The sequence below is a fragment of the Anguilla rostrata genome, chromosome 4, assembly GCF_018555375.3.
Source record: "Anguilla rostrata isolate EN2019 chromosome 4, ASM1855537v3, whole genome shotgun sequence".
NCBI lineage: Eukaryota > Metazoa > Chordata > Actinopteri > Anguilliformes > Anguillidae > Anguilla > Anguilla rostrata.
The window spans coordinates 6,514,285-6,527,704 of NC_057936.1; the positions used below are offsets into that span (position 1 = coordinate 6,514,285).

General features: G+C 53.8%; 1 protein-coding gene across 10 annotated transcripts in view; it reads right to left on the reverse strand.

The window, feature by feature from the left end:
• The window catches only part of tcf3b (transcription factor 3b), a 52,267-nt gene that overhangs the window by 6,925 nt on the left and 31,922 nt on the right, over positions 1–13,420 (reverse strand). For 3 of the 10 annotated variants that reach the window (XM_064330293.1, XM_064330291.1, XM_064330292.1), the window contains exons 5-15: positions 13,119–13,194; positions 11,219–11,259; positions 10,913–11,045; positions 8,839–8,888; positions 4,406–4,505; positions 3,581–3,717; positions 2,555–2,705; positions 2,233–2,291; positions 1,604–1,682; positions 984–1,060; positions 216–401 (exon numbers count right to left, since the gene is read on the reverse strand). In XM_064330293.1, coding sequence (XP_064186363.1) covers positions 216–401; positions 984–1,060; positions 1,604–1,682; positions 2,233–2,291; positions 2,555–2,705; positions 3,581–3,717; positions 4,406–4,505; positions 8,839–8,888; positions 10,913–11,045; positions 11,219–11,259; positions 13,119–13,194 — 1,089 coding nt within the window. The remainder of the gene's footprint in view (positions 1–215; positions 402–983; positions 1,061–1,603; positions 1,683–2,232; positions 2,292–2,554; positions 2,706–3,580; positions 3,718–4,405; positions 4,506–8,838; positions 8,889–10,912; positions 11,046–11,218; positions 11,260–13,118; positions 13,195–13,420) is intronic. The other 7 variants (XM_064330299.1, XM_064330296.1, XM_064330294.1 and 4 more) reach the window with 4 other exon arrangements.

Below are 13,420 nucleotides of genomic sequence, written 5' to 3' on the forward strand. Positions count from 1 at the left end.
GTGTGTGAGTGTATTTGTGTGTGTGTGTGTGTGTGTGTGCACGTACTGCGTCTGTGTGCTTTCCTTTCAATCAATTACCAAGTAAGGCCTTGGAAAGGAGGTGTGATGACTCTCCAGCCAGTCAGACATAAATGAATCCCTTAAGTACTGAAACGCAGCCCAAACCAGCCTGACACTGCAGACCTCAGTCTGGGGGGGGGGGCGCCGGGTCTCACCATGGCAGGGTGGCGGTTGCTCAGGGCGAGGCCGGCGTTGGTGAAGGCCTGCGCCAGCCCCCCCAGGCCGTGCACGGAGGACGCCGCGCTCAGCAGGCTGTGCATGTCCGAGTGAGCCCCGCCCATTCCCGCGTGGCTGCGCAGCACGTGGATGGCCTCCTCCAGACGGTCCTCCATCTTGTTCTGCTGCAGAGGGCATGGACAGGCGTGAACACACACACACACACACACACGCACACACACACACACACACACGCGCACACACGCGCACACACGCGCACACACACACACACACACACACACACACACACACACACACACACACGCACACACGCACACAACACCACAGCGCACACCACACACACACGACGTGCACACACACACACCACGTGCGCACGTTCACACACACCCACACACACACACACGAGCACACAACGCACACACGCACACACACACACACACACACACACACAGCACCACACACACACACCACACCACACACACGTGCACACGCACACACAACGCACACACACACGCCACACACACACACACACCACCACAACACACACACAAGCACACAGACAACAACAAACAACTGAAAGACGTCAGTAACAGACAGACAACTAAGGCAACTGGCAGAAGACAGTCTAGTAAAACGTGGACAATTAATCTAATGAAAGTGTTCCAGAGAGTGTTTAAAAACCCATCCAATACATTCTGAGGGTCTGGTTAACAGCTTCCCAAACCCCAAGACCCAGGCCTGCTTACCAGTGCGTGGAGCCCCCCCTCATAGCTGGGGGAAAGGCCGGCAGGACCGGATGACCTGGGCCACTGGGATGCAGCTGCTGGAGAAAAGAGAGGGAGAGGAGAGAGAGAGAGAGAGAGAGACAGCCATGAGGATTACACGTCATGTCTGAACTCTCCCAAATCGCATTAACGCATGAACGTGCTTGCGATTGGACGTTCCATATTTGGAGGCGGGACTTCGACATGCTCAACCCCACATCGGGTGCCAAATTTAAGAGCAAAAAAATTAATAAATTTAAAAAAAAGAAGAAGGTTATACCAGCATCAGAGCTGTGATAATTAGAGCAATTTCACATGTTTAACTACTACAGCTAACCTGGCCACCGCACACATTTCACACAGGACTTCTGATACTTCACACAAACACTTGAGCACACAGGCATTTCCTCTCACAGAACAGTAGGTGGTGCTGTTGAACCACAGTTGGTTCACATCAAACAGCACTAGCAGCACCTCCTTCCCAGCAGCTCCTGAGGGTTGTGATGCCCTAACACCAGACCCACGCGAAACCTTGCCCTTGGCATAGAACAGACCCCCCTCCCCCCTCGCCCCCACCGACCCTGCCCCCCCTCACGCCATACCTGCGATGCCCTGAGGGGACCCCACTGGAGTGGAGGGGGTGGAGGGGAAGTTGTTGCTGTTGTGGTCCGATGGGTAGATCTGCAGGGAAGGAGGGCACAGTTGGCACACAGGAAAGCAGACGCCGAACTCGGAGAACCACGACCTGCTTTCGTACTTCCTGAGCAGGCGAGCTGATCCTGGGTCAGTTTTTCCCCCGTACTACATTACAGGCATTTGGCAGACGCTCTTATCCAGAGCGACGTACAACAAAGTGTATAACCACAACCAGGAACAAGTGTGTTGAAAACCCTGGAGGGAAGCACCGGTCCAAGTGCAGGGAACAACCGCATAGTTAAACTTGGCCCCTGTAGGTTAATCTGATCAACACAAACAAAAACAGCAACAAAGCAGCCTATGCAAATAATACGAGCAATAGCTGGGTAGGCACGAGTGCAATAACTAAGTCAACTAAGATAAACAGCTTACCTAGCTACAACCCTAAGATTACATAGTCAGTTAGAGACTAGAGACTTTTTAGCTCATAATGGCCGAGGTTAGGATATGAAGAAGGAAAACTCCAGGATAGATGTAGTAATAGCGCAGAACAGCAGTGTGACTGGGGGAAGCGTTAGCGTTAGCGCAAACTCACCGACGCTAACGCCTTTCCGATCTCGTCTCCTGAGCTCCCCGCCGTGGAGCCTCGGTTTGCTGTGGGGTGGGGGGGGGGGGGGGGGGAAGGGGGGGAGAAAGGAGAGAGTTTAAAGATCTGAACTCCAGCTCTCTTATTCTGCAACCTCGCCTTCCATTTTCATCCACTTCTGAAATGCACCTTCAGCAAACGCTTCCAGACTGAACTGGGCACGTGCAAGGCAAATTAACCTCTCTATGAGAGACACAGGAGGGAGCCACACGGACTACCAGACCTTCCTCAGATAAAATGGCGGCAGGGCGCCGGCGGGTTTCTGCCGTACCCATGATGGCGTCCGTGCCGTTGACGGGCGGCGTGTGGCCGGACACGCCGTACCCCCCCGAGCCGGAGTGGAAGCCGGCGGGCAGGCTGCCGTTGACCTCGCTGCCGTGGAGGGGGTAGTTCTGCGGGGACAGAGGAAGGGGTTGGCGTTTCTGGGAAAAGGGCAGAGAGAGAGAGAAGAGCTGGATTATACACACGCGCGCCAGGACAAAGCTGCGCACAAGCATTCTGCAGCCGCTGCAGCTACTGCATGCGCAGAACAGCGCATGCCCGCAACTGGGGCCGCAGTCACACATGCAAGCGCACAAAACAAGACACTCAATATTAGCAACATCATTCTTGCGAGTCCTGAAATGTCTGAGCTACTGTCAGAGCCACTGAACTGGCCGCCCAAGGGCCACACTGAGTGAGCTGCAGACACACAGTGCCTCCGCACGCAGCGAGAAACACTTTTTTTTTTTTTTTAAATGTTTTAAAAGGAAGATTCACATCAATCAACAATTGTGAAATTGTCCATGTCCGCACCTGCATAGCAGCAGCATTCTGCAAATTACAGACAGTGACAGTTTCTACAAATTCTAAGGCACCTGACATCGTATGCACACGTACTCCCATTCATTCACGGTTTTATAAATGGTACATTTTGCCAATATGCAAACTAACAGGTTTGAATAAACAGCTCAAGAGCCCTAAGCCCGTATTCCCAATGCAAGAGAGCCGACCCAGGATCAGTTTTACCCGTATAGCCCTTTGAAGAACATGTTCTTTGGAATGTTTCAATCAGAATTATAAGTCGGTGTTCTAGAACTCCGCTGCTTTCTGTTACCGGCAGCGATTGTGACATCAGCGTTAGAATGTTCAGTTAAGAAAGCTAACATTCCGATCGCATGTTTGTGATGTCACACCTTAAAGGGTCCATACATAATGGATCAGGCTGTGATATGGACAGGGCACGCCTGATCCCAGTTCAGTCTTTCGGGAGGAATACGCGTGCGAAAAGGGGGGAAAAGGAGACGCCGGTCCTCACCATCCTGTCCTGGGGGTTGATGGCAGTGAAGGGGCCGGGCTGGCTGATGTGGGCGGAGTTCCCCAGCATGGCCGAGTAGCCCGGCTGTCCCAGGGCCCCCGAGGGGCCCCAGGGGTCTGGGGAGGGGTGCAGGGCTTCTGGCAACACAACAAGGGGAGGAAGGGTGAGCCCAATGCGACCGAAAATCACTCAGCGACAGTCCCAATCCGGCCCGTTCTTCATTCAGCAGCTGCTTCTCCCACAACAACGCCAATCCAACTGTCAGACTCAATTAGAACCCTATTATCCCCCATCTACCTGCCTGAAGTCCAATTCACTGTAAAACACGACAGGCAATCCTCAGATACACAATACAGAACTTGGCTCTTCTCTTTTACATCTTTTCCTCTCTTTAGCCAAATAAAAATGCACTAAATCACCTGTAAAGCAAAATGTGAGCAGAAAAATGAAGAGATTAACAAAATTAAGAACAATCATTTTAATTTAACTAGTCCATTTAATCCAATTCATTTCAACACGCGACTCTGAATAAAAATTCCAAATCCAGCACTGGGACCAGAGGACCTCAGTCCCCCAGACGGGGACGGGATGCTCAGATTCAGTGCCCCAGACGGGACGTCCCACTCAGGCTCAGTCCTCCAGACGGGGACGTCCCAGGATGCTCAGCCTCAGTCCCCCAGACGGGACGTCCTGCACAGCCTCAGTACCCCAGGCGGGGACGTCCCAGGATGCTCAGCCTCAGTCCCCCAGACGGGGACGGGACAGGATGCCCAGTCTCAGTCCCCCAGACGGGACGTCCCGCTCAGATCCAGGCGCGGTACTCACCCTGCATGTAGAAGGAGCCGGGGTACACGGTGCCGGGCTTGGGGGCGGGGTACCCAGCGCCGTCCCGGGAGTACTCCTCGCTGGAGGCGGAGGCGTAGACCTGCGGGACACCGGAAGCAGCGTCACGGTAACGGTCGGCGGGCAACAAGCACAGCCGAACACCACCGCTAACACCCTGCGCTACAAGCCACTGACACGCGGTCCTTTCAGCCGAAGTGTAAGATGACTCATTCAGCGGCAGATCTCACATCCCTATACATATAAAAAATATAACACACACACCTAACATCTACATTATATGCACGTGGCTGTGGTCGTACAGCACGACGGTTTATTTTGCAAGAAGAGACGGACCAATAGAAGGGATTTTACACAATCAAACCAGCCGTATTTTTGTGTGTGTCTGTTTTTGGTTTTTGCGTGTGTATGTACGCAGGGTATATGTAGTACGAGGTCTAGACAACCCGTCACAAAGGCATTAACAGCAGCGTTTCTCTGGTGTATGTTTCCATTAAAGTGCTCTTACTCTGTGGTGGTTCTCTAGCATACGCTAGCATTAAAGTGCTCTTGCTCTGTGGTGGTTCTCTAGCATACGCTAGCATTAAAGCGCTCTTGCTCTGTGGTGCTTCTCTGGAGTACACTCTGGTGTATGCGCTAAAGCGCTCTTGCTCTGTGGTGCTTCTCTAGCGTACGCTAGCGCTAAAGCGCTCTTGCTCTGTGGTGCTTCTCTAGCGTACGCTAGCGCTAAAGCGCTCTTGCTCTGTGGTGCTTCTCTAGCGTACGCTAGCGCTAAAGTGCTCTTGCTCTGTGGTGCTTCTCTAGCATACGCTAGCACTAAAGCGCTCTTGCTCTGTGGTGCTTCTCTAGCGTACGCTAGCGCTAAAGCGCTCTTGCTCTGTGGTGCTTCTCTAGCGTACGCTAGCGCTAAAGCGCTCTTGCTCTGTGGTGCTTCTCTAGCGTACGCTAGCGCTCACAGCGCTCTTGCTCTGTGGTGCTTCTCTAGCGTACGCTAGCGCTACAGCGCTCTTGCTCTGTGGTGCTTCTCTAGCGTACGCTAGCGCTACAGCGCTCTTGCTCTGTGGTGCTTCTCTAGCGTACGCTAGCGCTACAGCGCTCTTGCTCTGTGGTGCTTCTCTAGCGTACGCTAGCGCTACAGCGCTCTTGCTCTGTGGTGCTTCTCTAGCGTACGCTAACGCTACAGCGCTCTTGCTCTGTGGTGCTTCTCTAGCGTACGCTAGCGCTACAGCGCTCTTGCTCTGTGGTGCTTCTCTAGCGTACGCTAGCGCTACAGCGCTCTTGCTCTGTGGTGCTTCTCTAGCATACGCTAGCGCTACAGCGCTCTTGCTCTGTGGTGCTTCTCTAGCGTACGCTAGCGCTGAAGCGCTCTTGCTCTGTGGTGGCGCTCGCAGCGGGAGCGGCTCAAGGCCCAGCGTGCGCGGGAGAGGCGAGCGGCGGTCACGCCACGCTGGGAGCACGCCGCTGTCACAATCCCCGTCGCCCAGCACGCGCTTCCTCCTCCCCCCCCACCCCCCCGAGCCAATCGAAACGCACCTCGGGCCCCTCACTCGGCGGTGACCCCCCCACGGGCAGAAGCGCTCAAACCCCCCCCCTCCCCCCGGGTTCCGGCGAGGGGCCAGCGATCTGTCCTCATCTCCCCCTGATTAATCAGGAAACGGCGATTACCTGACCCCAAGCGCTTCGGCCGGGCCCAGCGCCGCTCGGCTCCCATGCCCCACATTCTCCGCGGGTATCAGCTGTCGCATTCCCTGCGCGCGCGGCCAAAGAGACGAGCCCCCTGCCCTCCGGCCCGAAACCTCGGAAAGAATCCATTTCCCCCGATCGGACCGGAAAAACCAGGAAACAGGACGGCGTCCCCGCCAACCGAACCCAAAATGCGCCAAGGCGCCGCGAAGCCCCCCTCGGAGAATCCAGAGGGGGCAGCGTTTCCCTAAATCGCTAAAATCAAAGTAGCATTGTCGGTCGGGGCAGGACGGGCTCGGGAGCGCCACTGCTGGAGGCGTTTGGTATTGCAGGAGGCGTGGCTAGCCGGCGCAACCCTGCTCTGATTGGGGTGTGAACCCCAAGGCTAACGGACCGGACCGCAGAGGCCCTTTTGCGCACTTCAGTGTGGCGGGGGCGTCGAAACACCCCTGACCCAGGGGCACGGGGCTGCGTGCAGACCAGACCCCCACCCCCCCACCCCCCCCAAATCCAACCGCCCCCCACCCCTCCCCCGCGTACGGGGAGACGGAATCATAAACAGCGCGAGAGAATGCAAATCCGCCGCTGACTTTTTCCCTGTAATGTGATTTAACAGGGAGAAGCGGGAAGGGAATGGAGAGATGCACTTCTAATTACAGAGCCATCTGCCCGCTCCTGGACCCCGTCCAACTCCACAGGCAGCTGGGCTTAGGAGAGGGGGATGGGGAGAACAGAGGAGGAGGGAGGGAGGGAGGGAGGGGAGGAGGGGAGGAGGAGGAGGGGGGAAGCAGGGTGAGAGAGGTTTCAATGAGGGGGAGGGGGGAAGGGGGGGGCGAAGAAAAATAGAGGGACTGACCTAACAGAGATGGAGGAGAAAGAAATGAGCAACAGAAAAAAAGGTGGCGAATGAAAAGGAGAAGATGGCAGAAGCCTACGTGTAGCACACAGGAAGGGGGGAGAGGTCCAAAGCCAATATCTAAAAGGGGGGGGGGGGTGGAGGACAGACTGTTTTAGGCGCCCGTGCTCTAGAAGTCTCCATTTTACCACAGCGAGCAGGCGCTACGGGGGCTAGGCGTTCTCCAGGTTTCTGTTCGGCGCGCGGGAGCGGAAACTGCAGCGGACCTGGAGGGAGCGCGGCGAGAGGCGCACACCGAAGCCACAGCTGAAGGAAACATTTACACGCCTTCGGTCAGACAGAACGATGTGACCCCAGTCAGAGAACTAGAAGTACTGGGTAGTTTATTTTATCTTCATTTTATTTTATTTTATTTTTTTGTGTGGAATGAAGGCTGTTGCCGTGGTTCCAATCTAAAAAAATCAGCGGGAGGTCGGCTTGCGAAGAAGACGCTGCGCGACGCGCGGCCCGTTACAGGGCTACAGCCGGAGAATATCCGGAATATTAGCCCAGGGATTTCCTGAGGCATCGCCAGCCTCCATGCACAGGTATAACTGTGCAGATTAGAGGAGCCAAGCTGTGTGTGAGAGTGAGTGAGAGAGGAGGGGGGGAGAGAGAGTGAGAGGGGGAGAGAGAAGGAGAAAGAGAGAGATGGGGGGAAGTGGTCGAGAGAAAGGGGAGAGAGAGAGTGAGAGAGAAAGAGTGAGGGGGGAGAGAGAGAGAGGGGAGAGAGACAGAGAGAGAGTGAGGGGAGAGGGAGAGACAGAGAGAGAGTGAGGGGGGAGAGAGAGAGGGAGGGGGAGAGATCGAGAGAAAGGAGAAGAGAGAGAAAGAGTGACGGGAGAGAGAGGGAAGAGAGAGAGAGAGAGTGAGGGGAGAGGGGAGAGACAGAGAGAGAGTGAGGGGGGAGAGAGAGAGAGAGAGAGAGAGAGAGCGTGAGATGGAGGGATGATGGGAAGGGGGATTTGCAGGAAGAGGTTAAAGCCCAGTTCTCTGGCTAAAGAGGCAGAGGAGGAAGAGCGCTGGGGCGTTAGCTGCTCTTAATCTGGTCTCAGACACAGACAGCAGTCTGGGGCCACAGCGCGCACAACTGGGTCACACACGGGGGGGAGAGAGACCCGGGACCAAGAGGCAGGAGGACACGGTCACGCGAACCACAACCACACAGAGAACCTGGTCCATCAACACGCGTACCACAACCGCACAGAGAACCCGGTCCATAAACACGTGTACCACAGCCACACAGAGAATCCAGTCCATCAACACTCGTACCACAACAGCACAGCAACATGCGAAGCACAACCACACAGAACCTGGTCCATCAACACGCGAACCACAACTGCACAGAGAAACCAGTCTATGAACGCATCTAGATATAGAGTCAAGAGGCTTCATGAAGCTGAAAAAAAAACAAATGAGGAGTGCTAGCATATGCTATCACTAACTCTGATGTGAACCAATCGCTGTTTTGCCGTGACACAAAAAACCTTTTCGTTGGCTAAAGCCAGTCAATGATTGACAGCTCACGGTAGCTCCACCCATCAGTGAATCAGTGAACCAATAAAAAAAAACAAAATCAACTGATGTGCTGTATATCGCTTCGGGAGAGCAACTGAGCATCAACTAGTTTTCCCTTTTGCAACACACCCAAACATAAGGCTGGTTTGACCTGGTCGCGCGCACATCCACGGGGTTTCACAGCCAAACAGCACGGCAGTCATGCTGTACTAGTCAGGGCTCTACAGTCAGAAATGGTGGAAGCTGGGTACGAGCGTCATCTTGCCATGCTGGAGAGCTAAGAAGCTAAAATGGTGGTTAAGGAGAGCGGGGCACTCACAGAGGAGGGCAGGCCAGGAGGAACTTTCCGGATCTTTTTTGGCTGGGTTTCTGTTAGGAGAAAAAAATATATATAACGTCCATTAGAATATCATTTTCTGGAAGCTTGCAATGTGGCAACATACTTTTCAAGTATGTGAATTCATAATACCACCCATCATCACGTTTGAAGTCTTATTTTTATTTTTGTTTTAAAAAGGTGACATTAGAGTGCGCCCAAAATTAACTGCACTGTAGCGTCCCTCAACTCTGAGAAGCATGTCAACACAACCAGTGTGAAGCTCAAGTTTTATTTTTGGAGATTAACAGCAGGAGTGTTCATTGTGTTTTTAGTAAGACAAACTTTCAAAGTACTGCCTTTACATTTAAAGCCAGTTAGCTCGACAAATTCCCCTACAAATCACACCGCTACGTTACACAGCATCCTTCAAATAATAATCCTCAGCTCTGTTAAATTCCATTCTTTTTTTTTCTCTAAATTTTATCCGCAATTCTTCTTCTCTGAATTTGGACGGCAGGTTTGTGTCTGTAGACCCATGCCACACACATGCCCCTCTGGAACACACACAGCCAGACATCACACCGTTCTGCAGTCTGCTGGCCGTGGAGGAGACACAGTCATGCCAGCGAACGCTAACACAGCTGCCCCTCAGGCTGCCTCGCGCTGGCTGGCTGGCTGCAGGAGTCTGACTGGCCACAGGAGCAGGGGTGGAACATCCAGGCTCAGAAAGTAAAAAAAAAAAAAAAGGCCTCCCCAGTATTCCGTTCCAATCACCTGGATTTGCTAATTAGCACAATCCCTCAGCCAGGAGGCAGAGCTAATCAGTGAAATCAGCTGGGCTGAGTTCCTGGGTGGATGAGACACATGGCAGGACTTTCACTTTCTGACCCCTGGATTTCCACCTCTGCAGAGGAGTCAGTAGGGCAGTGGTGCTCAGTCAGGAGTCAGTAGGGCAGTGGTGCTCAGTCAGAGGAGTCAGTAGGGCAGTGGTGCTCAGTCAGAGGAGTCAGTAGGGCAGTGGTCCTCAGTCAGAGGAGTCAGTAGGGCAGTGGTGCTCAGTCAGAGGAGTCAGTAGGGCAGTGGTGCTCAGTCAGAGGAGTCACTGGGGTAGTGGTCCTCAGTCAGAGGAGTCACTAGGGCAGTGGTCCTCAGTCAGGAGTCAGTAGGGCAGTGGTGCTCAGTCAGAGGAGTCAGTAGGGCAGTGGTGCTCAGTCAGGAGTCAGTAGGGCAGTGGTGCTCAGTCAGAGGAGTCAGTAGGGCAGTGGTGCTCAGTCAGGAGTCAGTAGGGCAGTGGTGCTCAGTCAGAGGAGTCAGTAGGGCAGTGGTCCTCAGTCAGAGGAGTCAGTAGGGCAGTGGTCCTCAGTCAGGAGTCAGTAGGGCAGTGGTGCTCAGTCAGAGGAGTCATTAGGGCAGTGGTCCTCAGTCAGGAGTCAGTAGGGCAGTGGTGCTCAGTCAGAGGAGTCAGTAGGGCAGTGGTGCTCAGTCAGAGGAGTCAGTAGGGCAGTGGTGCTCAGTCAGAGGAGTCAGTAGGGCAGTGGTGCTCAGTCAGAGGAGTCAGTAGGGCAGTGGTGCTCAGTCAGAGGAGTCAGTAGGGCAGTGGTGCTCAGTCAGAGGAGTCAGTAGGGCAGTGGTGCTCAGTCCTGGTGCTGGAGAGCCATAGGGCCTGCTGCCGTTTGATGTCACTCAACACTCAAGTAGCACAATGGCTGATCATGTACAGCAGTCGATGACACCGTTAAACCACATCACCCATTTGTTTGGGTCTAAAACGGGTTGCTGATCAAGGACAAAAGGAAAAAAAAGCAGCAGACCGTGCGGCTCTGAAGGACCAGGATGGAGGACCACTGCACTAGTGCATGCTCCAGCTGGGAACAACCAGCCAATCAAATACCTCCCTCCCTGGGACACGTCAGAGCTAACTGCGCTTTGCTATGGGGGGGGGGGTCAGATTTGTGAACTCACCACGGACTCGAGCTGTAGCCACTACAGGCCGGACGCTCGGGAATCTCTACGAAAAACACCCTCCCCCGTACAGCCAGCGAGCGTGACACCCCCCCCCCCGAAGGACGCTTACCCACGTTCCCCTCCGAGGGCCGCCGGCGGGGGTTGCCGGGATACGAGGAGTAGAACTGCGAGCCGGACTTGAGGCCGGAGGGGGACATGGCGTCGGGGCTGGGCATCGCCATGTCGCTGGGCAGGAAACCCGGCTGGGGGGTGGGCGGGAACAAACAGAGCAGGGCGGGGTCAAACAAGGGGGATTATCAACCAAAAAAATACATTCAGCTAAAAATAAAAGGGCATACATGTAGCCTGTAATGTATAGCGTGTGACGTGTGGCCAGCACATCAAAGGGACTGAAAGAAGTGGTCTCTGCCCTTACCTGAGTCCCAAAGGAGGAGTAAGGTACCCTTTCATTTTTACCTACAAAAGAAATAAAAATAACGCGGTCAGGCGGTCGCCAGTGAAACTACTATCAACTGTCCATTCCACCGATAACAGCAAGAAAACCACAAATGCGGATGACAGAAGCACAATAACCACCGCTCAAAACTGGACTGGATTTGTTTCATTAAAACGAACAATTCCACAAAGTCCGGTTTGCTCAGAGGCAACGGTGAACGGTGATGAACACCGACTGATTTTCACACCCAGGGTCTGGGAGCAGGCGTCGTCCGCGGCAGCGAGCTGACGGAGGTTTGCACTTCGGCAGACCGCCTTTGCGCTTTAATAAGGGGCATTTATAACCTTCGCCACGGGGCCGCTGTGGCAGCTCGAGAGGAATCTGACACATTGAATTTTTGATTAATTTCTAAACGTCTTGTTCCCCCCGCATTTCATCCAGTTGGGTTAAGTAGAGCGAGCATATGGAGTTCTGCCTATTGTATGTGTTACATTTATGGAGTGAGAGGAAATCAATGACAAATTGCCACATTATAAATGGCACAGAGGTAATTAAAGTGCCCCCCCCCACCCCAGCCTGCTGAGCTGGGTGGAAGCTGCAGGCCAGAGCCGTCCCCCCCCAGGGAGAGTTTGTGCTCGAGTGCCCTTAACCTCCCTCCCCCTCCCAATATCACGGGCTGCTGAGCCTCAGGAGCTCCTGGCGTGCTCTCTCCCACTCCAGCCAGCCATGGCTATAACCCAACACTCGCCCTCTATAACCCAGCTGTCTCTCTCTATAACCCAACACTCGCCCTCTATAACCCAACTGTATCTCTCTCTAACCCAGCACTCGCCCTCTATAACCCAACTGCATCTCTCTATAACCCAACTCTCACTCTCTATAACCCAACTCTCAACTCTCCCCCCACTCCAGCCAGCCATGGCTTTAACCCAGCACTCGCCCTCTATAACCCAACTCTGTCTCTCTCTATAACCCAACACTCACTCTCTATAACCCAACTCTCTCTCCCACTCCAGCCAGCCATGGCTTTAACCCAGCACTCGCCCTCTATAACCCAACTGTCTCTCTCTATAACCCAACACTCGCCCTCTATAACCCAACTGTCTCTCTCTATAACCCAACACTCACTCTCTATAACCCAACTCTCTCTCCCACTCCAGCCAGCCATGGCTTTAACCCAGCACTCGCCCTCTATAACCCAACTGTCTCTCTCTATAACCCAACACTCGCCCTCTATAACCCAACTGTCTCTCTCTATAACCCAACACTCACTCTCTATAACCCAACTGTCTCTCTCTCTATAACCCAACTCTCTCTCCCACTCCAGCCAGCCATGGCTTTAACCCAGCACTCGCCCTCTATAACCCAACTGTCTCTCTCTATAACCCAACACTCACTCTCTATAACCCAACTGTCTCTCCCACTCCAGCCAGCCATGGCTAAAACCCAACACTCGCCCTCTATAACCCAACTGTCTCTCCCACTCCAGCCAGCCACGGCTATAACCCAACACTCGCCCTCTATAACCCAACTGTCTCTCTATAACCCAACTCTCTCTCCCACTCCAGCCAGCCATGGCTATAACCCAACACTCACTCTCTATAACCCAACTGTCTCTCTCTATAACCCAACACTCACTCTCTATAACCCAACTCTCTCTCCCACTCCAGCCAGCCATGGCTTTAACCCAACACTATCTCTCCCTCAATGACCTGACACTCTCTCTCTATCAATGACCCAACATTCTCTCTCTCTCTCTCTGTAACCTAACTATCTCTCTCCAGCCCACCGCGACTTTTACACAACTCTGAAACCCACCAAAATCTCATCCTTTCACCTGACCGGCTTCCATGTTTTAATGGAAGTGGCCGCAGCTTACCGACAATCCCTGAGGTGAGGAAGGGGGAAGAGGCCAGCTCCTGGTGCTCGCTGTAGTGGGAGCCCTCCCCGTAGCCCTGCGGAGGGAGAGGGGAGAGATGAGGAGCCACGCGACACAACGCACTCCCACAGAGCTTTCGGCTCAGCCCCGCCATCACACAACGGCAAACACACCCACCACTTTAAAACTACGTTACCCATGATGGCTCTGTGCTCAGCCGGTGGTGCACAACCGAGCACAACGCTCAGGGGTAGGTCTGCATGCAGGTTTATTGTTCCAACCAATTATCTTAGTTATTTATA